At 45.2% G+C, this 24,395-nt stretch overlaps 1 protein-coding gene across 5 annotated transcripts in view; it reads left to right on the forward strand.

Annotated features, from left to right (window-relative positions):
- Positions 1 to 11,886, forward strand: part of LOC124008953 (cyclin-dependent kinase 15) — a 34,802-nt gene extending 22,916 nt beyond the window's left edge. For 4 of the 5 annotated variants that reach the window (XM_046320563.1, XM_046320565.1, XM_046320562.1 and 1 more), the window contains 9 exons: positions 166 to 245; positions 448 to 605; positions 770 to 893; positions 1,287 to 1,407; positions 2,538 to 2,631; positions 2,951 to 3,014; positions 6,542 to 6,590; positions 7,901 to 8,043; positions 10,700 to 11,886. In XM_046320563.1, the coding sequence (XP_046176519.1) occupies positions 166 to 245; positions 448 to 605; positions 770 to 893; positions 1,287 to 1,407; positions 2,538 to 2,631; positions 2,951 to 3,014; positions 6,542 to 6,590; positions 7,901 to 8,043; positions 10,700 to 10,815 (949 nt within the window). In that variant the 3' untranslated portion in view covers positions 10,816 to 11,886. Of the gene's footprint in view, positions 1 to 165; positions 246 to 447; positions 606 to 769; positions 894 to 1,286; positions 1,408 to 2,537; positions 2,632 to 2,950; positions 3,015 to 3,330; positions 4,119 to 6,541; positions 6,591 to 7,900; positions 8,044 to 10,699 lie in introns of those variants that run through there. The other variant, XM_046320564.1, reaches the window with a different exon arrangement.
- The last annotated feature ends 12,509 nt before the right edge of the window (positions 11,887 to 24,395 follow it).

Raw genomic sequence — 24,395 nt, forward strand, 5'->3', positions numbered from 1 at the left:
AGATTTTCATTAACATTTACTGAGGTCATGAATTGTATCTCTCCATTGTAAATTATAATTGATGACTGTATTTGCCTGTAATACTATATATGCCTGTATCTCCTCACCATAACTGAGCTGTGGGGAGTTCACTCTCTCTGTTACTCTCCTCTACTCTGCCCTCAGGATAAACGGGCACCTGGTGGCCTTGAAGGTGATCCGGATGAAGACTGAAGAAGGCGTACCATTCACTGCCATCCGGGAGGGTGAGAGCTTTTCCAGGAGGCACATGCTGTGCATGCAAAACAGGATTGATCCTTTCGATGTCTCAGAGTACCCCCCCGGAAGATGAACTGAAGTCAAGTCATGTTAGCATTAGCATGTTTCGGAGAATTGCATGTGCTTATCATATTCCATTCCCACTGTAAACAAAGGGAATTGGTCTTAGCTCTGTGTCTGTCTGTCCAGCTTCCCTCCTGAAAGGCCTGAAACATGCCAACATTGTCCTGCTCCATGACATCATCCACACCAAAGAGGCACTCACATTTGTCTTTGAGTACGTACAAACAGACCTGGCTGAGTATATGACGCAGCACCCAGGGGGCCTGCATTCCTACAATGTCAGGGTAAGTTCAATATTTCGAGAAACATAACCTCAACAAATACCATACCTTTTCCCTCTCACCCGAAAATCTGTCCTCTTGTGTTTTCAATTGTTTTAATTGTTCACCGTTGACCATACTCTTCCTGCATGTCTGTCTGTGTGCCTGTCTGTATGTGTGTCCATCAGATCTTCATGTTCCAGCTACTGCGGGGTCTGTCCTACATCCACGGTCGGAGGATCCTGCACCGGGACCTCAAACCCCAGAACCTGCTCATCAGCTACCTGGGGGAGCTCAAACTGGCTGACTTCGGTAAACCCAAACCCCTAGCTTAATGTCCACATTCCGGTTCAACTCTAATCCTAGTCTGAACCACAACCCTAATCCTAGCTTCGTGTCCAGATCCCAGTTCAACCCTAACCCACAACCTCCTAACCCTAGCCAACCCCTCCACACCCTCTGAAGTTCCTGCTAGTCCATTGTCCAGCTATCCCCTGAAGAAACCTATGGTGGCACTCATTCTTGAAAGCGTACAGTCCCCAAACGAACCCACATATGTAACGTTAGCTCCACATGGTGAAGCCCTGTGAATAACTCTCTCTGTATAATGTGTCATTTGGTCATGTATACAGGTGGTGTTATGTCTATGTTATATGTGCTATTGTATTCATGTTATAACTATATGGTTCCGTCTGTATCCACTAGGGCTGGCCCGGTCCAAGTCCATCCCGTGCCAGACCTATTCGTCTGAGGTGGTCACTCTGTGGTACCGGCCTCCTGATGTCCTCCTGGGTTCCACTGATTACTCCACTGCTCTGGACATCTGGTGAGTGGACTGGACATAGTTGGACATATCTGGACAGGGACTGAACATCCTCCATAACCAACCACCCTGCAGGCATGGTTGCAATAACGTCATTTCAGTCAGCTTTTTCCCACTGGGCAGACAGATCTGAACCCACCAGCACTGGACCAGAATAACACCAGAATAACACTGGACCACACTGTTCTAGAGATGATATAACTACTTAGACCACTGTGTCATGGTGTTATCTAGACAACTGGGCGCTTGGGGGAAAACCCGTGGTTAAATCATGACTTCAGTGGTCGGAAGGTCAGAGCTTAGAAAGATGCTCGAGTTTCCGACTTGGAGTTCCGGGTTGGATGACCGTTCAAAATGATTTTACCTAGTCGGAGCTGTTTTTTCCCCCGAGTTCCCGGTTGTCTTGAACGCACTGAAGGCTGAGATTTCCTAGTTCCCAGTTGTTTTGAGCGCGGCATCAGTGATGTTGTTAGAGTAGCTGTCATTAGTGTTGCCATTAGTACTCTCCTACAGAGTGAGTTACGTCAGGTTGGCTCAGAGAATGTTGCGTGTTCAGAAGAGTTTAAACTCTTGGCCTTCGTCTAACGATGTTTTGGTGCCATACTGAAAATCAAACGTTTAGAGTTTCTCTCCTAAGCAAAATATTATATCCCCCCCAGAGTTAAAGGAATTTTGTACTAATGAACAGCATAAGCGTTGGTATAAACCATCCTGTGCATTAATGTTAATGATATCTGGGCAGGTTTCTATTGGACCTTTTCCAAATAGAAGAGGTTGGGACCACGTGTTGTTTAAGGACTTTGAATACAAAGAGAAATGTAGCAACAGGGGAGTATTTTAACAGCAATAATCAAATGGGTTGGCCATAACCTAGGTGTTTGCTTTCGTGTTGTATATTTTGGAGGGTTTTAATATTTTACCAAGGATACGTTTTTGAATCCATCCCATTTTTCCACGCTATCTTTTGCCCTCGATGAGTAGACTGCTTAGGATACAAAACCTACCCTTGTTTTTTTACCAAAGTAGTTCACTTATTGTGCCGATTATGAGGTGCTGAAGAATGATGTCCCGTCCTTCTCTCTCTTTTCACTGATTTCTTAAATGACTTCTCTCAATCCTGTGTTGTCTTCCAGGGGAGCTGGATGCATCTTCATTGAGATGCTCCAGGGAACGCCAGCCTTTCCAGGGGTGGCAGACGTCTTTGAGCAGCTGCAGAAAATATGGGCTGTGAGTAGGATCACTCTATTCAATGGCATCGTCCTCTCTACACTCTTTGGAAAAAGGTGCTATCTAGAACCTCAACGGGTTCTTCGGCTGTACACATAGGAGAACCCTTTGAAGAACCCATTTTGGTTCCAGGTAGAACCTTTCTATGGCGGGTTCTTCATGGAACCCAAAAGGGTTCTACCTGGAACCCGAAAGGGTTTTCCTATGGGGACAGATGAAGAACCCCTTTGGAAGCCTTTTTTCTAAGAGTGTAGATCCATAAAAACTAGTAGAGATGACGGTTAATGACTCACTCTGGACCCTTTTTGTCTGTCTTCAGGTCGTAGGGGTCCCGACTGAGGAGATGTGGCCAGGAGTGAACGAGCTGCCCAACTTCAGACCAGGTCAGAACCTCTTCATCCCTTTCATCCTCCTCCGCCCTCATGACTATTACAATAATCCAATCTATGTGCTGCTGAGAAAATACAGTCATTCCCATTGGGTCAGAGAAAGGTCAGGGAGGGATTAGTTTGGGTAATCTACATTCTAATCTACACACGTAATAAATTCGACATAAACCACAGCAGACTCGTCTCGTGGTTTTCTGTGTGGCTCATCCCTAACCACTAGGGGGCAGCAGAAGTCAATGAGATACATTTTTTTTTGTGGTTGCATGGGACTGTGGGTCTATTTGTCTATGGTACTATGTTTGCTTTCCAGACTCGGGGCATTTAAGACGGCTGTGGGAAGAGAGTATTTTCTAAAGCTCTTCCTAAAGCACTGTGGCCCAAGAGAGTTGAGATGCATGACGTGTGGCCGACAAACACACCTGCGAGAGGAGTCCGTGTGAAGGCTATGTGTGGGAGTTAACTCTATCATCATTCTGAGAGAGAATGATGACAAGAACGGCAAAGATCTTCAAATGGACCTAAATACTGTGTGGTTTTGGACAGAGCTCTACTCCTCTGACCTGCCTATGCTGATCTCTCACTTTCACCTTGTAAACCACGCTCAACGACACCATACCCAGCTGTGTGTACTTGTCAGTCTTTTATACTCTTCCATCCAACCCTGAGATTAAACGTCATGCTGAGTTGAACCTGAGTCAGCATGTCTTCCCACTCTTCCAGTAATGGGCTACAAAGGGAGTTTGAGGGTGACATATTTCACGGCTGTGTGTGTGTGTGTGTGTGTGTGTGTTTAACTATACTATACAAGTAAGCAAACAAACATTTGACCAACTGGGGACATTTGGTTAGTCCCCACAAGTTAAAGTGCTATTCCTCGGGGGTTTAGTGTTAAAGTTAGAATTAGTGTTAGAGTTAGGAGCTAGGACTAAGGTTAGGTTTTTGGGGTTAAGGTTAGATTTTGGCGTTGGGGTTAGGGAAAATAGCATTTTGAAGGACTGAATTGCGTGTCCCCACAAGGTTAGTTATACGTGTGTGTGTGTGTGTGTGTGTGTGTGTGTGTGTGTGTGTGTGTGTGTGTGTGTGTGTGTGTGTGTGTGTGTGTGTGTGTGTGTGTGTGTGTGTGTGTGTGTGTGTGTGTGTGTGTGTGTGTGTGTGTGTGTGTGCTGCAGCTGCAGAAAATATGGGTTACTCTCTGTCTCTGCTAATTCCTCTCCTATAAGACCCATAGGAATTCAAAACCTCAGACTGTTAAAGTCTTAAAGTTCCTCAGCAAACATGAATAAATAAACATAAGATTCATAAATGCTGAATAAATGCATAGATGAATCTCCAAACTACACAGTGGGTCCTGTCTGCGCTGCCCCATGCCGTTCAATAAGGGCTCTGACATTGGTTGGGGGCGACGAGATGCTGAGAGAAGATGGGCTAGTAGAAACGTTTGGCAGTATAAGAGAGAACGTTATGTATAAAATATGTGTAAAGCAAACAGAGCGGTGAGGCTGGGAGATGAGAAGACAGACAAGTCAGGCAGATGCTTGTGGATCGAGATTCTCAAAGACTGGAGCGTCGGTCTTCTCGCCCGCTCCAATTTCGCTCCGGTAGCGCTCACTTTACGAGCTCAGTGCAAAAATGCTTTCATTTTTTGTTTCATTTGTATTTCATTCTAAGTCACAGCCAATATCCACAATTTATAGATGATGATTTAATACAACAAAATGTTATTTAAATGCTGAGCACTTTATGTCCCTAACAGCCTATTGTGTCGCACTCACAGATGCTTCACAATGTATTTTTTTGTAGGCTATAGCCTTGAAATCATTGAAATAATATAGCCGAAATAATTCATTTTAGTTCCTTCTTAGGCTTCATATATAGTGTTTATATGTGGTTTAAATATGACATTCTTACATTCACCTCTTCATGTTTATTCAAATACTTGGTTTGATTTCAATACTTAAAACCCAATTGGTAGGTCCAGGTTGTCACAAAAATAGATGGGTGTTAGTTAAATCGTGATTTTAATGAATGGAGTGAATTTGGTGTGACATTTTTTTCTCTCCCTATGAGCCCGGAGCGGTTTTACGCTGAGCAGTATGAAAGCCCATGGAGCATTAGAGCAGTGTGCAAGCACCAACTCCAGCAATGAGCGGGATTTCCAACTGCTCAACCCCGCTCACTTGCTCTGATACACACACACACACACACACACACACACACACACACACACACACACACACACACACACACACACACACACACACACACACACACACACACACACACACACACACACACACACACACACACACACACACACACACACACACACACACACACACACACACACACACACACACACACACACACACGCACACGCACATGCACACAGGAAAGAGAGTGAGCCAGACAGCTTTCTATGCCTTGTCTGTGTGGGGGTGGCAATCTGGGCATGAAGGATGGCTGGACTTAGAACCTCTGTGTCTGACAGCTATAGACTCAAACATATTGTACCAATCTGCTGTGTTTGGGATGGCGAACGAGTTGACATAGGGGGAAAACAGCAGGGTGGGGGTGTGTGTGTGTGTGTGTGTGTGTGTGTGTGTGTGTGTGTGTGTGTGTGTGTGTGTGTGTGTGTGTGTGTGTGTGTGTGTGTGTGTGTGTGTGTGTGTGTGTGTGTGTGTGTGTGTGTGTGTGTGTGTGTGGGAGCGAGTGCAGGCGTGCGTGTGCACATGCACGTTACTGTGGTGTTTTAGGACACCCCCCTTGTGTGGGAATGACCCTAGCTAGGTATCTCCTCCTCTCCTCTCCCCTTTCCCCCTCTCTCCCTCCTGGCTAGCTCCCTGCCTGGCCCCCTGACTGCTGCTAGCACCACTGGGCCTCTCCAGATGTGGGAGCTGAATGGACCAATAGATGAAGGCCTGGGCAGCTTTCAGCAGGGCAGAGCGGGTGGCCAGCACAGAACAGGGAGAGGCCAAGAAGGGAAGAGGGAAAAAATTGGGAAAATATTCCTTCAGTGCCCTGACTGGCCAGGGGAAAGCGATAGCTAGCCCGTACTATAGAGAACGCTTGTCTAAAAATGTATGTTTGCTTATGCACCGTTGCACCCTGCAGGAGAGACTGAGCGCATACATTTCTTTTAAAAAACATGTTTTTATTTTCAAACAGTTTCATCTCCACGGTTGACTATTAATTCATCATGGAGCATCGGGGCTGTCCAAAAGCATCGGCTACCCAACCGTTAAAACACTCTCATTAAAACTCTACGCCAGGGCCCAGAAACCACAAATTGCGATCAGTAGTGCCAAAGCATGTTTCACTTAGTCTCCCCTCCAGGATACCATAGCTGTAGCATTAATCATCAAAGAGAACAGGTCTACTTTACCGTAAGTTTAAACAGATATGTTTTTTAGTGTCCCGTGGGCTGACCACCTCACTGTTCCATCTTGCATTCCTTTGCAGCCATAGTTGCAGGCCAAACATTTCCTAACTAACCTGCTCGTGCTGCTCTCCTCTTCCTACAGAGTGGTTTCAACCGTGTGCGCCCCAGCAATTCAGGAATGTTTGGAAAAGGTACGGTGAAATCAGTTTGCTCAGCGTTCTGTCAGTACTATGAGTTTGCGAATGTGTTTAGTATGTCTTGCAGATCTGTTTAACTCGTGCAGGTTTGTATAATGTAGCTCAGCAACCTGTAAATGTGACCATTTGATACAAGTAGTATTCTGCTCCAGCATATAAGTGACTGTAGAGGTAGAGTTTGGATACATGTGTACATATTATAGAGTATGGAACAGCTCTGTTTTGGACGGCCGCGTGTGTTTGCCCATTCCATTGCCTCCGGCTGGGGAGGGGGGAGGTGAGGGTGGTCCAGAGGTGGGCAGTTAGCCCTGTGGTAACAGGGGATTCTTTGTCTGGCCAGGCACGTCTCCCCCCTCCTCTCGCTTTCCTCCCCCTTCCTCCCAACATGATGACATCTGACCCAACACAGCTCTGCTCCTGTACCAGCCCACAGGGGCCCCCCCCCCACACACACACACACACACACACAGTCGGGTTATGGGAGACTAGGATGTCTGGAGTAGTCTCTGACTCGCTGTCAGAACAAATATGAGACCCACTCAACAGTCTGTAGCACACTAATGCAGTCTAGTCTGAAAGAAATCACACTGAAATTGGGAAACACATTACTAGGAATATGGATCTAATGGATTTAAATGAGAGACAGTGAATAAGGAAGAGAAAGAGAGAGAAAGAGAGATAAGAAAGAGAGAATCCTCACGGTCATCAACAAAGTCAGTCCTGCTGCACAGCACGAGGGAGGGGGGGGGGGGCGGGAGGAAAAAAAGGGGGAGGCTCAGGGAGAGAAAAAAGGAAAACGGGTGTTTGAGCGAGACTCAGGGGAGTTATGGTGTGATTTTTAATGCAGGTCTTTTCAAGATGGTTGAATGGGAGTCCATCTCTCCCCAGCCCGCCCCCCCTCTCCCCCACCCATCTCCCCTCTCTCTCTTGTTCTAGCCATGGATTTAATTAACTAGACCCCCTGTTGGGACCAAACACTCTTTTCTCCAAATACATGGACACTGTCAGAAAAACACACACAGAAATAGCAGATAATTACATTGTGAAATAAAAGTTGCTTCGGTAGGACAGCGAGGAGGCACACAAAGCAGGGGGGGGGGGGGGGGTACAGAGCTATGCACGCCAGTAGAGAAAATTGAGTTGAATTAATGCAAATGACTGAGAAGTGTAGCTGGGTTGTTGTTATATGTCTAATGGCTATGGATGTAAAATCATTTACATAAAGTATGTGTATCTATTGGGGGTTGTCCATCTGTGTGTGTGTGTGTGTGTATCTCTTATAGTCCCCTCTGCTTCCCCCTCAGACTGTCCCAGTTGCCCTATAAGACAGAGGACCTGGCCCAGCAGATTCTGATCACCATCCCACGAGACCGCATCTCGGCCCAGGATGCACTGCAGCACCCCTATTTCAACACGCTACCGCCCCCCATCATGCAGCTACGAGACAGTGAGTGTATGTGTGTGTGTGTGTGTGTGTGTGTCACTCCACATCAATGAAACACATAATATATCAATCTATCTATGCAATATGAATTTGTGTTTTTTTGTCATAGCAATGACAGTCAAGTGTGTGTGTGTGTGTGTGTGTGTGTGTGTGTGTGTGTGTGTGTGTGTGTGTGTGTGTGTGTGTGTGTGTGTGTGTGTGTGTGTGTGTGTGTGTGTGTGTGTGTGTGTGTGTGTGTGTGTGTGTGTGTGACTACGCCTCAATAAAACCCATAACATATCAATCTATCTATGCAATAAGAACGTGTTTTGTCAGAGCAATAACAGTCACGCGATGCATTGTGTGTGTGTGTGTGTGTGTCTGTTTATACACGTGGGAGATTAAGCATGTGTTTGTACCTGTGCGTACGTATTCATGTGTATACGTTTCCCTCCTCTGACTCCCCCCATCAATATTCTCTGTTTCTCCCTCCCAGTGAGAGAGATTGGCACTCTGTTGCACTAAACTCCAGTGCAGTTTGTCACTTAAACAGTCTACCCATCCGACGCATGATTAAAGACACGAGCTTCCTACTGTGAGCACAGATGGCTCCTTTGAAGAGATCAGACTGTCTCCACAGCTCTCGGGTGGCTAAATATATATATATCAGGAGAATGCATGTATAAGTAAGCAGAGTTGCATTTGAAGTCTCTCTCCACCTGTCTGTCTATCCTGCTGACAGTCTGCCTGGTTTGGTTTAAACATAGATGTGTTTTTCAAGGCCATAGAAATAATATTCAGTGAACAGAAGAAGAGTACAGGGAGTACTAGGATAGATATTAGTGAAATGTAGGAATGTATTAGATGGGAATAAAGCCCAATGGGATACAGTGTCTGATATGGTCAACTAGTAGGCTTCCAGCTGAATGTTTCCTACACACACATGCTGGCAGATGCGCACACACACACACACACACACACACACACACACACACACACACACACACACACACACACACACACACACACACACACACACACACACACACACACACACACACACACACACACACACACACACACACACACACAGTCTTGCGCAGCTAACCTTGTGAGGACATGCAATTCAGTCCCATTCAAAATCCTATTTTCCTTAACCCCTAACCCGTACTCTAACCCAAAAACCTAACCTTAACTCTAAACCTAACCCTAACCCTAGCTCCTAACCCTAGCTCCTAACCCTAAACCTAACCCTAGCTCCTAACCCTAACCTTAGCTCCTAACCCTAACCCTAACCCTAGCTCCTAACCCTAACCCTAGCTCCTAACCCTAGCTCCTAACCCTAAACCTAACCCTAAACCCAACCATTACTCCTAACCCTAGCTCCTAACCCTAAACCTAACCATTACTCCTAACCCTAGCTCCTAACCCTAAACCTAACCATTACTCCTAACCCTCACCCTAGCTCCTAACCCTAGCTCCTTGCCCTAAACCTAATTCTAACAACAATTTAAACCTTAACCCTAAACCCCCTAGAAATAGCATGTGACCTTGTGGTGGACCAGCAAAATGTCCCCAGTTTACTATCCCCACAAGTATAGTTAAACATGTCCACACACACACACACACACACACACACACACACACACACACACACACACACACACACACACACACACACACACACACACACACACACACACACACACACACACACACACACACACACACACACACACACACACACACACACACACACACACACACACACACACACACACACACACACACACTCTGCTCTTTTGATAATGAGCCATCATTACTGCTACTACTCTGCATAGCATCCCAGACGGGGAGAAAAGGCAGTAGGGGAGAGACATCAATGAACAGAGCGGAGAAGGAGAATAGGGAGCGAGAGCGGCAACTGAGAGAAAGAGAGCGACTAAGAAGTGAAAGAGCGTGGGGAGAGAAGGTTCTCTCCGGGATGAACAAACTTATTTTAATGATGCCATGTCTCGGCAGGGCAGAAGTGAGAAGGCCTAGAAGCAGACTAGTAGTAATGAGTACCCCCTTTTACCTTCACACAATGTATCACCATATAACTGGAACAGTGGCGAGCAGCATCAAGTGTTGAGAAGTCATTGTAGTTGTTAGGGATGAGGCTCTAGCTGGACTGTGGACAGGACCACACCCAACATTGATCACGTCCCAGCTAGTAGCCAGTACGTCTGGAAGGAGGGCGTGGTGGTGTTGAGGTTCTAAGCTGCAGTGAGCTGCCATGATCGGTATCTGTCAGACCAACTGCCCTATGAGGCTTCTCCAGGAGTCAGTATGGGAGATGTTTATCTTTTTGTTGCTGTTGGTGAAGTGGCTGAGGAACTTTTTCACCTGACTTTATTTATAACGATGTGAAGCTGTAAAAGTGATCTATCTATCTATCTATCTATCTATCTATCTATCTATCTATCTATCTATCTATCTATCTATCTATCTATCTATCTATCTATCTATCTATCTATCTATCTATCTATCTATCTCTCTCTCTCTCTCTCTCTCTCTCTCTCTCTCTCTCTCTCTCTCTCTCTCTCTCTCTCTCTCTCTCTATCTATCTATCTATCTATCTATCTATCTATCTATCTATCTATCTATCTATCTATCTATCTCTCCCCCGCTCTCTCAGCTGTATCAGTCTTCAAGGTCCCCGGAGTGAGGCTGGAGACCGAGGTGAAGGATATCTTCAGTCCCAGTCGAAGGATCAGACCGTCCCAGCTGGTGCCCTTGGCTAAGTGCTGGTGATAATGGACCTCTACCCCCTGGGTTTGACCCCTAACCCCAGGTGCCCCAGCCCTGCTTGCAGGCTAGACCACTATCTGATGGAGATGGAGAGACATGAGGCTTCACACACACACAACACTTACCTACACCACCAGTATCCTCCACCAACCTCTGCTCTTGACTCCACCCAGCATTCCTCAGAGTTCCCATGTAAGAAGACAGGAGAGAAGAGGGAGGGGTTGAATGTTACCTGGTATATCACATATTAGATGATGTCAGAAGTACTGTATGTACTGTATATACTCTATATCTGAGTCCCGATGTCTGTTGTTGGTGGCAACGGAAAGCTACGCAGTGTCTAAGAGAACTGTCAGGAAGCTCAGAACTCCTTAACATCTTCCTCCTGCTAAACCACCTCCTCCTGCTTCTTCCTCTTCCTCTTGCTTCCTCCTCCTGCTTCCTCCTCCTTCTCCTCGGCTGGTTTACCTCCTCCTCCTCCTCCCTCTCCTTCTCAGAGCATCTCCTTGGACTCACTAGGCTCTCTCTGCCTCCTCCTCCTCCCTCTCCTTCTCAGAGCGTCTCCTTGGACTCACTAGGCTCTCTCTGCCTCCTCCTCCTCCTCCCTCTCCTTCTCAGAGCGTCTCCTTGGACTCACTAGGCTCTCTCTGCCTCCTCCTAAATGTACACTGAGATTCAATGATGACGATGGGTTAGTTTTGCAGATGAGTGTTTTATTTTGTACTGACAAAACATGCAGATATTATATACCTCTTATGTTAAATCAGGTCCTTGTGGACCATGATTGTTTTTTTTGCACAGCATGCAGGTGGGTATCCCTGCAACAGAATGACTCTGACGGTTGTGTGTACACTGTTGCGTTGTGTGTACACTGTTGCGTTGTGTGTACACTGTAATTCATGTTAGCATTGTTTTCGTGAAACTTCCTCCTTAACACCCCATATAGCGTATTTTTCATTCGGCAATCTTGTGATCAATTTGTACTATACTTGGGTGCAGCTTGCTTTTAAAATGTGAGTTTTCGTGAGAATGGGTGAAGGAGTGTGTGAGTCAATAAATGTTGCAGTCATGATATGTGTGTTTTATTTTCTGATATATACATATTGAACTGCCTGCAGGTCTACATAACGTATTTCATTTGTTGTCTTCTCTTACAAGCTACACTATATAAACAAAAGTATGTGGACATCCCTTAAAATGAGTGGATTCGTCTATTTCAGCCACACCTGTTGCTGACAGGTGTATAAAATTGAGCACACCGCCATGCAATCTCCATAGACAAACATTGGCAGTAGAATGGCCTTACTGAAGAGCTCGGTGACTTTCAACGTGGAACCGTCATAGGATGCCACCTTTCCAACAAGTCAGTTTGTCCAATTTCTGCCCTTTTAGAGATGCCCCGGTCAACTGTAAGAGCTGTTATTGTGAAGTGGAATCGTCTAGGAGCAACAACAGCTCCGTGGTTGGCCACACGAGCTCACCGAACAGGACCGCTGTCTGTCTTCGGTTGCAACACTCGCTACCAACCAGCTCAAGAACTGTTCGTTGGGAGCTTCATGAAATGGTTTCCATGGCAGAGCAGCCGCACACAAGCCTAAGATCACAATGCCAAGCGTCGGCTGGAGTGGTGTAAAGTTTGCCGCCAGGTGTCCACATACTTTTTGGTCATGCAGTGTATATTGTTGTAAATGGATTTCGTCCTTCCTGTCATCCTCCCCTTTTCTCTCATGAACTTATACAGGCCTTTTGTAGCATGGCAACATGTTGTTTTGTGAAGTGACTACATTCCTAGGAGGCTCCTCCAGTCGTCCAGACTCCGTCCATTATCATCCCACTGACCATCTCTCCTCTAAGACTGCAAGTCTGGACCTCCTGAAGACTGGCTGCTGCAGGGCCCCAGCTGGTATGTCATCTACCACTAACCCATGTTTTAACTCTAGTGTAACTGTGTAAAAGAAGACATGTCCAGGTGATGAACAACTCTGACTTCCCTCTTCTGTCATAATGTCATTTCACATGATTACACAACACTATCCCCACTGGCTGGCTCTCGTGTACAGTATTAGGTTTCATACTTAATGAATAGACACCAGGTCACCGCAGAGGGAGAGACGGAGAGCAAGGGGAGAGGAAAAGAGTAGAAATATGGGGCAATGTTATGTTTACTTCCAGAGTCTCTGTGAGAAGCAAGAGTTCCCAGTCTCACATATCCTGCGTTAACTCCCTAGTCTGAGTGTTAAAGAGTAGGGTGAAGTTGCCCCTCGGGCCGAGATGCTGATCTTGGGTCAGTTTTGCATTTTCACCACTAATGGTTATGGTTAGGATTGGGGGAGGGGAAGCTAATCCTACATCGGTACTTAGGGGAACGCCACCCCCTCCCCTCCTCCCCCGTGCAAGGGTTTACCCTGAATTAATTTGTTCCCAACAGGTATCTGAGAGCACTGTATCTGTTGTCCACTAGGGGACACTACAAGCTATGCATGTCGTCCCCCTGAGACCGCACTGGTACACAGGTGTGTGTTATGCTGACAGTTTTATCTAGAAGTTCACACACATTCACACACACACACACACACACACATTCACACACACACACACACATTCACACACACATTCACACACACACACACACACACACATTCACACACACACATTCACACACTCACACATATGGAGAGGATTTCTTGTGTTTATTTGAGCAGAAACTTATCCAAATGGAAGTGTTGCTTTGCCAGTTCACAGGGAGGTGTGACAAGCACAGGGGACTAAAGGTGCCAAACCACCACTTGGGCACATGACACCTAGCTAGCTTGTCATCTCTCTGTGCCATGGGGCCTATAGTATTTCTGAGCCAGCTCTCGATCAGTTTACAGCCGATAAAGACTAAATGTTCCTAAGACAAAGACAGAGAATCAAACAGCCAACCGTGACGGTGAGGTAAGACTCGTATTCAAACAAGCTGTTCTCCAGAATGGGGGATGTATGTGTAACTATGTAACATAAACCTAGTCTAACAAACTAATGTTGATCTAATGTGATTTACTATGCTTAGTGAGCCACCACTAACTAACAAGCCCCTAATCCACCTCACACCCTCAGCCTCCTTTGAAGGCCAGACAATGTAATGGGATGCTCCATGCCCAAACACCATCTTCCCCCCCTAACAAACATCCTACGACTATTCCTAGGTGTCCAACCCTTCAACTTCCCTACTCAAACACCTTCACATTTGGCCCGTTTAAGTCGCCCGCTGGCTGAGGTGTCACTAGGCATTGGGGGACCTCCACACTCAAAGCAATACGAACCCGGAGAACCATAGAGGAAGGGCCTGGGATGGTGAACTTGAACCCTGGCTGCCTCACTCAGTAACAGTTGCTTGCTTAGCACATGTGACTTCCAGGCGTGTGTGTGAACAGTCCTGTGGGCAGTGGTGAGAGGGACCATATGCTCTGGGTCTGGAAGTGGAGGTCTGGTCCCAAAGCGTGGTCAACCGGCTCAACCCCGCACAGCGTGGTCAAGCCCTCACAGCATCCACACTGACCCCCTCTCCACAGGGACAGACTTCCACTCCCCCCCCAGCAACACGTCCTGTTCCTCCACTCCGCCTTGCCAGCTATCAACCACTGGGGAATAGATAAATGGTCTCCCCCTGGCTTATGCTCTGCCTCCTACTCAATCACTGTCTTGTCTATTTTCTCATCCGCATCTATTGCTTCATCTTTAACCCACCTCTCTTCCATTATCTGAACTCTTTCTCAATCCAATGAAATGTATGATTGCTATGACAATATTTGGATTAATTATTGTCTTTGTGTATTTATCATGCATCAGTTGTAACTGAGTAGTTTAGCTTGTATTACACAAGCTGGTTGTCTATTTTTTTTTTCTTCCCAGAAGGAGACATGCCTGTCTTCCATCCCTGCCAGATGTCCATAAAATCACACAGTGTTACTGGAGGCAGAGTGGTGGGAAGGGATTGGGGTGGGGTGGGGGGAGAGCAGAAATGTTTTTAGGAATTCCAGGAGGCGTAAAAATGTGAGATCAGATCTGCAGAGAGACAGAGAGCGCAGTAGGAGGGCGGTGGAGAAGCAGAGTGCGGTATGAGATAGCCAGGGAGGACAGGAAAGGCAGAAATGTGAGATCAGATCTGCAGAGAGACAGAGAGCGCAGTAGGAGGGAGGTGGAGAAGCAGAGTGCGGTATGAGATAGCCAGGGAGGACAGGAAAGGCAGGAAAAGAAGACGCTGGAGAAGACAAGCGTTTTTACAGACACAGACAAAGGAGATAGAGGAGAGAGCGTTTCCTTACAAACGCTGTCAGAGAATGTAAGGAAACTCGAGGCAGGAGTCGCTCTTCCATTTTCAACTCCGTTTCCCTGATGAAAAAATACCATGGTTGCGTCTGAAATTGCACCCTATTCCCTATGTAGTGCACAAATTTTGACCAGAGCCCATAGCCTTTTAGAAAGCACAATAAAGTCTTACAATGATAACGTCAGGTATGCTCATTGCAATATAATAAACCCATTACAATGCTTACCTGATTGTATTAGTGTTGCCTAACGGAGTTCTGTGTGATAATAATTAGGATCCTTTACAATAATTCATCTGATCATCAGTAAATGGGAGAAATTTGTGTGGAGGTGGGGTGGGCTGGTCCAACTCAAGGTGTCCTAAAAAAAAATCCATCCCCAGCCCCAATATTAAAAATATTTTCGCATGACCCTCCCCTTGTACTGTAAAATATACTGAACACCCCCCCCCAAATAATTAACTCAAAATAATGTTTACAAAAATAACACTAATTGTAGCGACTCTCGTGATTATAAACGTGGATGTCAACTTTGCAACTTCAGCATGCTTTGTGGCACAGTCGATGCCACACAGGGCTACGAGACCAAAGGTTGAGTGTTCGACCACCACAGACGAGCTCAATCTCTCTACCTGTTTCATTACACTACGATCAGAGCAATGATCAGCTAGGGGAAAACCGATTTTCAACATTTTGAAACCATATTTATAAAATATATCCAACAAATGTTCAACCAATAGGTTTCTGTGCCAATACACCACGAGACCAATAAACAAAACATACCGACTTCAGGCACTTCGATATATCATGGTTTGCGTTTTCAACACCACAATGAAAAGACTATGTCAATCTTGACAAACAGAAAATACATCCCTCACTACCTTGTAGACTTGCCCAGAATCGAAGGCTTGGCTTGACAATCTCCAAATGCCATTAAACGTTTTAATGTTTTGTAACAGATGTCTCTTTCCATTCATCAATTGGCCGCTGCACAGTTTGTATTGATTGATTGATTTGATTTCTCAGCTTAAAAAAATACATATGTATGTAACGGATGTGAAACGGCTAGCTTAGTTAGCGGTGTGCGCTAAATAGCGTTTCAATCGGTTACGTCACTTGCTCTGAGACCTTGAAGTAGTAGTTCCCCTTGCTCTGCAAGGGCCGTGGCTTTTGTGGAGCGATGGGTAACGATGCTTCGTGGGTGACTGTCGTTGATGTGTGCAGAAAGGTCCCTGGTTCGCGCCCGGGTATGGGCGAGGGGACGGTTTAAAATGATACTGTTACATGTACACAAATATTTTTTAAAGTGACTGCACAATAAAGTCGGGGACTTATTTCCGTTGTGGTCCCAATTTTTATTTTTATTTTTACATCAATACATACAGTATACGATACAGAGATACAGAGATGGAGACAAAAACATTCTCAACCTCCAGATGAGTGTGAAAGGGGAGTTTTAAGTACACTTCTTACAAGCTTGTTTGGCTGGTAGCTTATTCTTTAGATGTTTGGGGCTGCTGGTGAACCATGACATGCAGGCAAAAAATCAAAGTGACACTGGCCAAGCACACTTGCCAGAGTCTTTAGAGGGTCTATAGCTGGGTTTCCATCCAACTGGCAACAGGTTTTCATGTGACGATTCAAAGATCGAAATAATAATATGCCATTTCGAAAAAGTTGGCGCTGGACAACACGACGGGGAAGATGTTTTATTTACCCGGACATTTGAGAAATGTTACGGATATCCATCCATATGTGTTATCCGACCTGGCGCAGCTCCGCAAATAAACATGGGATATTGGCCAAATGAGCCACATTTACGAGTCTTTAAAAAGCATTATATTGTTAGATTATAGGAGTAAGTCTGGTAGGCCTGAAACAGACTTCCTCAAGTTCAAATGTCGGAGTCAGTTGGGTCGCTGGGACGCACTGCTGTCATTTCATAGGCCTGCAGTAGCTAAAGCGTAATAATCGCCACGCCATACCAAACCTTCACAAACGTTTCTAAACTTTAGTAGGGTAATATCAAAAGGAAGTCAAATCATTGTTTATAAGGAAAGTACGAGCAGAAGAACGAATATAAAACAGGGGGGGGGGTGCACTACCCTTCCCTGTGCCCAGTAAAACAAAACACCCAACCCTTCCCTGTGCCCAGTAAAACAAAACACCCAACCCTTCCCTGTGCCCAGTAAAACAAAACACCCAACCCTTCCCTGTACCCAGTAAAACAAAACACCCAACCCTTCCCTGTGCCCAGTAAAACAAAACACCCAACCCTTCCCTGTGCCCAGTAAAACAAAACACCCAACCCTTCCCTGTGCCCAGTAAAACAAAACACCCAACCCTTCCCTGTGCCCAGTAAAACAAAACACCTAACCCTTCCCCATGCCCAGTAAAACAAAACACCCAACCCTTCCCTGTGCCCAGTAAAACAAAACACCCAACCCTTCCCTGTGCCCAGTAAAACAAAACACTCAACCCTTCCCTGTGCCCAGTAAAACAAAACACCCAACCCTTCCCTGTGCCCAGTAAAACAAAATACCAACCCTTCCCTGTGCCCAGTAAAACAAAACACCCAACCCTTCCCTGTGCCCAGTAAAACAAAATACCAGTTGGTAGAGCATGGCGCTTGTAACGCCAGGGTAGTGGGTTCGATCCCCGGGACCACCCATACGTAGAATGTATGCACACATGACTGTAAGTCGCTTTGGATAAAAAGCGTCTGCTAAATGGCATATATTATTATTATTATTATTACCCAACCCTTCCCTGTGCCCAGTAAAACAAAACACCCAACCCTTCCCTGTGCCCAGTAAAACAAAACACCCAAGCATTCCCAAAGCAAACATAAAAAAGTTTGACAACCCTCCCTTTTAAAAAAAAATCTCAACCTTTATTTAACTAGGCAAATCAGATAATTCAGAACAAATTCTTATTTACAATGACAGCCTACCCCAGCAAAACCTGACGGATGCTGGACCAATTGTCCGCAGCCCTATGGGGCTCCTAATCACGGCCGGTTGTGATACAGCCTGGTATCAAACCAGAGGGTCTGTAGTGACGCCTCTAGCACTGAGATGCGGTGCCTTAGACTGCTGCGCCACTCTTGAGCCCCATTTTGGACCAACCCCCCCCCCCCCGAGTAAATTTCGATCTGTCCCCAAGGGGGATCCAATGACAGCAGGTGTCAAATTGAGTCATTGAAAGCACAATGCATACCTCATTATTTTAATCCTATTCAAAACATTATCTCAGAGGAAACAGGCTATTATATGAACAGGAGGCTTCAGTGTTTTGTGATGCACACCTGCAGGGACTGGAGCTCAGGGGCCCTGCATTACATTAGCATGTAAACAGTGCTCTATTTAGCATAGAGATCCCATAGCCTGATATGGGCTTAATTCAATTGTCTAGGGAAATGTCTATTGTTTTCTCTCTATCCATTTAAGGGATAGCGAGGGGGCAGGGAATGGTGCTAGGCACAACACAAAGTACCTGATTCAAATTTGAACCAGGGTAAGATTTTATTTTGTAAAAATTTTAAATGATTACCTGTTTATTGCACTTTTACTGGGCTTTCTGGAGACGGATAGAGGAGAGGTGGCATGGGGGGATGGTGTCACTCATTCACTCTCTCGTTCTCTCTCACAGAGATATAATGAACGGCCGGGTGGCTGTGGATGTTGGGCTGTGTTTGTCATTCACACTCAAAGTCTACCTCTGTCACAGCAGATGGGAGCCGAAGGGGGAGGAGTACTTTGAGAAGGGGGACCAAAGGAATCTCATTCCCCACCAGTGTGTGTGTGTGTGTGTGTGTGTGACCACCCCTACACACCACCACCCTTCCCTGCAGCCCCCCCCCCCCCTCCTCTGCCATTAGCATAACACCTCCAGAGAAGAACAAAACTCTAGCCTAGGCCCGGCGTTGGTCCTCCCCCCATGTGAAAACACACAGACACACACACACACATAGACACACACACACACATAGACACACACACACACACACACACACACACACACACACACACACACACACACACACACACACACACACACACACACACACACACACACACACACACACACACACACACACACACACACACACACACACACACACACACTAGCCACGAGGAGCCCCCACAGCAACAGATGTCAGTATCATCTGACTGAGAGACAGTAAATAAACACAACTAGATAAACAGGACTCTGTGGAGATGCCAGAAAGAGAGAAAGAGACAGAGAGAGATCGAGACGAAAGAGAGAGGGCCAGACCACAAAGACATGTTATAAATAAGAAGATGGCTGCTCATTTTCCAAAGCGGAGTTGAATGAGTTTTTGGAGACTGATTTTGATAAAACTGTAAGAAAACCTGCTGGCCTTGTCAGTCCAAGTGGAGTAGCAGCCTTCTCATTAGAACGGCAGGGATATTAGCTGATCATTTAGCGAGATTCACAGTTTCCCTGTCTCCTCTTTGGGACTGGTTATGATTGTTCTCAGCAGACAGAAAGCGTGTAAGTCCCAAATGGCTCTCTATATCCTATTTAGTACACTACTTTGGCATTTGGGACATTGCTTGCTCTATCCTTAGCCTATGGGGCTGAAAGCAGCTGTGGCAGGGCAATATGGTCCATCCATATAGTGTCAGACCTCAGGCCACGGAAGACTACTATGCCAGCTGCATGGAACTGTATCCAATAGATCAGTGGTTATGGGAGTTTTATATCAGGTGTCTGAGCCAGGTGTGAGAATATTGATGCCAATGTTTCTTACTTTTCTTTCTTTTTTCTTTCTTTCTTTCTTTCTTTCTTTCTTTTCTTTCTTTCTTTCTTTCTTTCTTTCTTTCTTTCTTTCTTTCTTTCTTTCTTTCTTTCTTTCTTTTCTTTCCTTCAATTCAAGGTCTTTATTGGCATGGGAAACACATGTTTACATTCACAAAGCAAGTGAAATAAATAATAAACAAAAGGGAAATAAACAAAACAATTACGGTAAACATTACACACACACACACAAGTTCCAAAGGATTAGAGACATTTCAAATGTCATATTATGGCTATGTACTGTGTTACAACAACGTGCAAATAGTAGAAGTACAAAAGGGAAAATAAATAAACATACATACGCTTAGTATTTACAATGGTGTTTGTTCTTCATTGGTTGACCTTTTCTTGTGGCAACAAATATTGCTGCTGTGAAGGCACATTGTGGCCTTTCCCTCAATATATATGGGAGTTTATCAAAAATGGATTTGTTTAACAATTCCCCAACTCCCTAAAACACACAAATCTAAAGGGATGGAATAAGAATATGTACATATAAATATACAGATGAGTGGCACAGGCAAGGTGCAATAGATGGTATAAGATACAGTATATACATATGAGATGAGTAATGTAAGATATGGAAACATTATTAAAGTGGCATTGTTTACAGTGACTAGTGATCCAGTTATTAAAGTGGCCAATGATTTAAGTCTCTATGTAGGCAGCAGCCTCTCTGAGTTAGTGATTGCTGTTTAGCCCTTGTGGGGCCCCAGTGTTGAGGGTCAGCGAAGTGGAAATGTTGTTTCTTACCTTCATCACCTGAGGGCGGCCCGTCAGAAAGTCCAGGACCCAATTGCACTGTGCGGGGTTGAGACCCATGGCCTCAAGCTTAGTGATGAGCTTGGAGGGTACTATGGTGTTGAATGCTGAACTGTAGTCGATGAACAGCATTCTTACATAGGTATTCCTCTTGTCCAAATGGGATAGGGCAGTGTGCAGTGTGATGGCGATTGCATCGTCTGTGGACCTGAAGTGGGTCTAGGGTGGCAGGTAAGGTGGAGGTGATCTGATCCTTGACTAGTCTCTCAAAGCACTTCATGATGACAGAAGTGAGTGCTACGGGTCGATAGTCATTTAGTTCAGTAATCATTGCCTTCTTTGGTACAGGAACAATGGTGGCCATCCTGAAGAATGTGGGAAAAGCAGACTGGGATAGGGAGCGATTGAACATGTCCGTAAACACACCAGCCAGCAGCTCTGTGCATGCTCGGGGAGGGGGGGTTATTATCCTCAAAGTGGGCAAAGAAGGTGTTTAGTTTGTCTGGTAACAATACGTCGGTGTCCGTGACGTGGCTGGTTTTCTTTTTGTAGTCAGTAATTGCCTGCAGACCCTGCCACATACGTCTTGTGTCTGAGCCGTTGAATTGTAACTCCACTTTGACCATGTACCGGTTTATTGCTTGTTTGAATGCCTTGCGGAGGGAATAACTACACTGTTTATATTCGGCCACATTCCCAGTCCTCTTTCCATAGTTAATTGCGATGGTTTGCGCTTTCAGTTTTATGCGAATGGCGCCATCCATCCATGGTTTTTGATTAGGGTAGGTTTGAATAGTCACAGTGGGTACAACATCTCCAATGCACTTCCTTATAAACTCACTCACAGTCAGCATATAGATTGATGTTATTCTCTGAGGCTGCCTGGAACATTTCCCAGTCCGCGTGATCAATCTTCAATCTTCTGGGGCGGCAGCGTAGCCTAGTGGTTAGAGCGTTGGACTAGTAACCGCAAGGTTGAGAGTTCAAACCCCCGAGCTGACAAGGTACAAATCTGTCGTTCTGCCCCTGAACAGGCAGTTAACCCACTGTTCCCAGGCCGTCATTGAAAATAAGAATATGTTCTTAACTGACTTGCCTGGTTAAATAAAGGTAAAATTAAAAATAAAAAAAAGCGATGATTCCGATTGGTCAGACCAGTTGAATGGTCACGGGTACATCCTGTTTGAGTTTCTGTTTGGGCAGTAGAAGTAAGATGGAGTCATGGTCGGATTTGCTGAAGGGAGGGCCTTGTATGCATTGCGGAAGTTAGAGTAGAAACACCTGGGTGTCTGGCTAGACTGCAAACTCTCCTTCCAGACCCATATCAAACATCTCCAATCGAAAATCAAATCAAGAATCGGCTTTCTATTCCGCAACAAAGCCTCCTTCACTCACGCTGCCAAGCTTACCCTAGTAAACTGACTATCCTACCGATCCTCGACTTCGGCGATGTCATCTACAAAATTGCTTCCAACACTCTTCTCAGCAAACTGGATGCAGTTTATCACAGTGCCATCCGTTTTGTCACTAAAGCACCTTATACTACCCACCACTGCGACTTGTATGCTCTAGTCGGCTGGCCCTCGCTACATATTCGTCGCCAGACCCACTGGCTCCAGGTCATCTACAAGGCCATGCTAGGCAAAGCTCCGCCTTATCTCAGCTCACTGGTCACGATGGCAACACCCATCCGTAGCACGCGCTCCAGCAGGTATATCTCACTGATCATCCCTAAAGCCAACACCTCATTCGGCCGCCTTTCTTTCCAGTACTCTGCTGCCTGTGACTGGAACGAATTGCAAAAATCGCTGAAGTTGGAGACTTTTATCTCCCTCACCAACTTCAAACATCAGCTATCTGAGCAGCTAACCGATCGCTGCAGCTGTACATAATCTATTGGTAAATAGCCCACCCATTTTCACCTACCTCATCCCCACAGTTTTTATTTATTTACTTTTCTGCTCTTTTGCACACCAATATCTCTACCTGTACATGATCATCTGATCATTTATCACTCCAGTGTTAATCTGCAATATTGTAATTATTCGCCTACCTCCTCATGCCTTTTGCACACATTGTATATAGACTCCCCTTTTTTCTCTACTGTGTTATTGACTTGTTAACTGTTTACTCCATGTGTAACTCTGTGTTGTCTGTTCACACTGCTATGCTTTATTTTGGCCAGGTCGCAGTTGCAAATGAGAACCTGTTCTCAACTAGCCTACCTGGTTAAATAAAGGTGAAATAAAAAACAGAAGAAATGGACCAGTGTATTGCCCGCGCTGGTGCTGCAATCAATATGCTGATCCTGCCAAACCTTCTCGCTTCCTTTTATGTGCTTGTAATTTAACGTCTCTTTTCTGGATTTTGATCATTAGTGGGTATCGGCCTAATTCTGCTCTGCAAGCATTATTTTGGTGTTTTACATTGTACACTGAGGATATTTTTGCAGAATTCTGCTGCAGAGTCTCAATTTGGTGGTTGTTCCATTTTGTGAATTATTGGTTTGTGAGCGGACCCCAGACCTCACAACCATAAAGGGCAATGGGTTCTATAACTGATTCAAATATTTTTAGCCAGATCCTAATTGGTATGTCAAATTTTATGTTCCTTTTGATGGCACAGAAGGCCTTACTACTAACTTTTCTCTCAGCTCGTTCACAGCTTTATGGAAGTTACCTGTGGCGCTGATGTTTAGGCCGAGGTATTTATAGCTTTTTGTGTGCTCTAGGGCAACGATGTCTAGATGGAATTTGTATTTGTGGTCCTGGCAGCTGGACCTTTTTTGGAACACCATTATTTTGGTCTTACTGAGATTACTTTCAGGGCTCAGGTCTGGCAGAATCTGTGCAGAAGATCGAGGTGCTGCTGTAGGCCCTCCTTGGTCAGACCCAGAAGCACCAGATCATCAACAAACAGTGGACATTTGACTTCAGATTCTTGTATGGTGAGGCCCGGTGTTGCAGACTGTTCTAGTGCCCTCGCCAATTCGATGATATGTATGTTGAAGAGGGTGGGGCTTAAGCTGCATCCCTGTCTCACCCCACTGCCCTGTGGAAAGAAATATGTCTGTTTTTTGCCAATTTTAACCGCACACGTTTTGTTTGTGTACATGGATTTTATAATGTTGTTTATTTTTCCCCCAACACCACTTTCCACCCCTTTGTATAGCAGACCCTCCATGCCAAATGGAGTCAAAAGCTTTTTTGAAATAAACAAAACATGAGAAGACTTTGCCTTTAATTTGATTTGTTTGTCAATTAGGGTGTGCAGGGTGAATATGTGGTCTGTCGTAAGGTCATTTTGTAAAAAGGCAATTTGACAGTTGCTCAGTACATTGTTTTCACTGAGGAAATATACGAGTCTGCTGTTAATGATAATGCAGAGGATTTTACCATGGTTGCTGTTGACGCATATCAAACGGTATTGTACATTCAAGTAAATACAGTTGAAGTCAGAATTTTTATATACACTTAGGTTGGAGTCATTAAAAGTCATTTTTCAACCACTCCACAAATTTCTTGTTAACAAACTATAGTTTTGGCAAGTCAGTTAGGACATCTGTGTGCATGACACAAGACATTTTGTTCAACAATTGTTTACAGACAGATTCCAGATTCCACAATTCCAGCGGGTCATAAGTTTACATACACTAAGTAGACTGTGCCTTTAAACAGCTTGGAAAAT

This window comes from Oncorhynchus gorbuscha, linkage group LG21 (assembly GCF_021184085.1).
Source record: "Oncorhynchus gorbuscha isolate QuinsamMale2020 ecotype Even-year linkage group LG21, OgorEven_v1.0, whole genome shotgun sequence".
NCBI classification, from domain to species: Eukaryota; Metazoa; Chordata; class Actinopteri; order Salmoniformes; family Salmonidae; genus Oncorhynchus; species Oncorhynchus gorbuscha.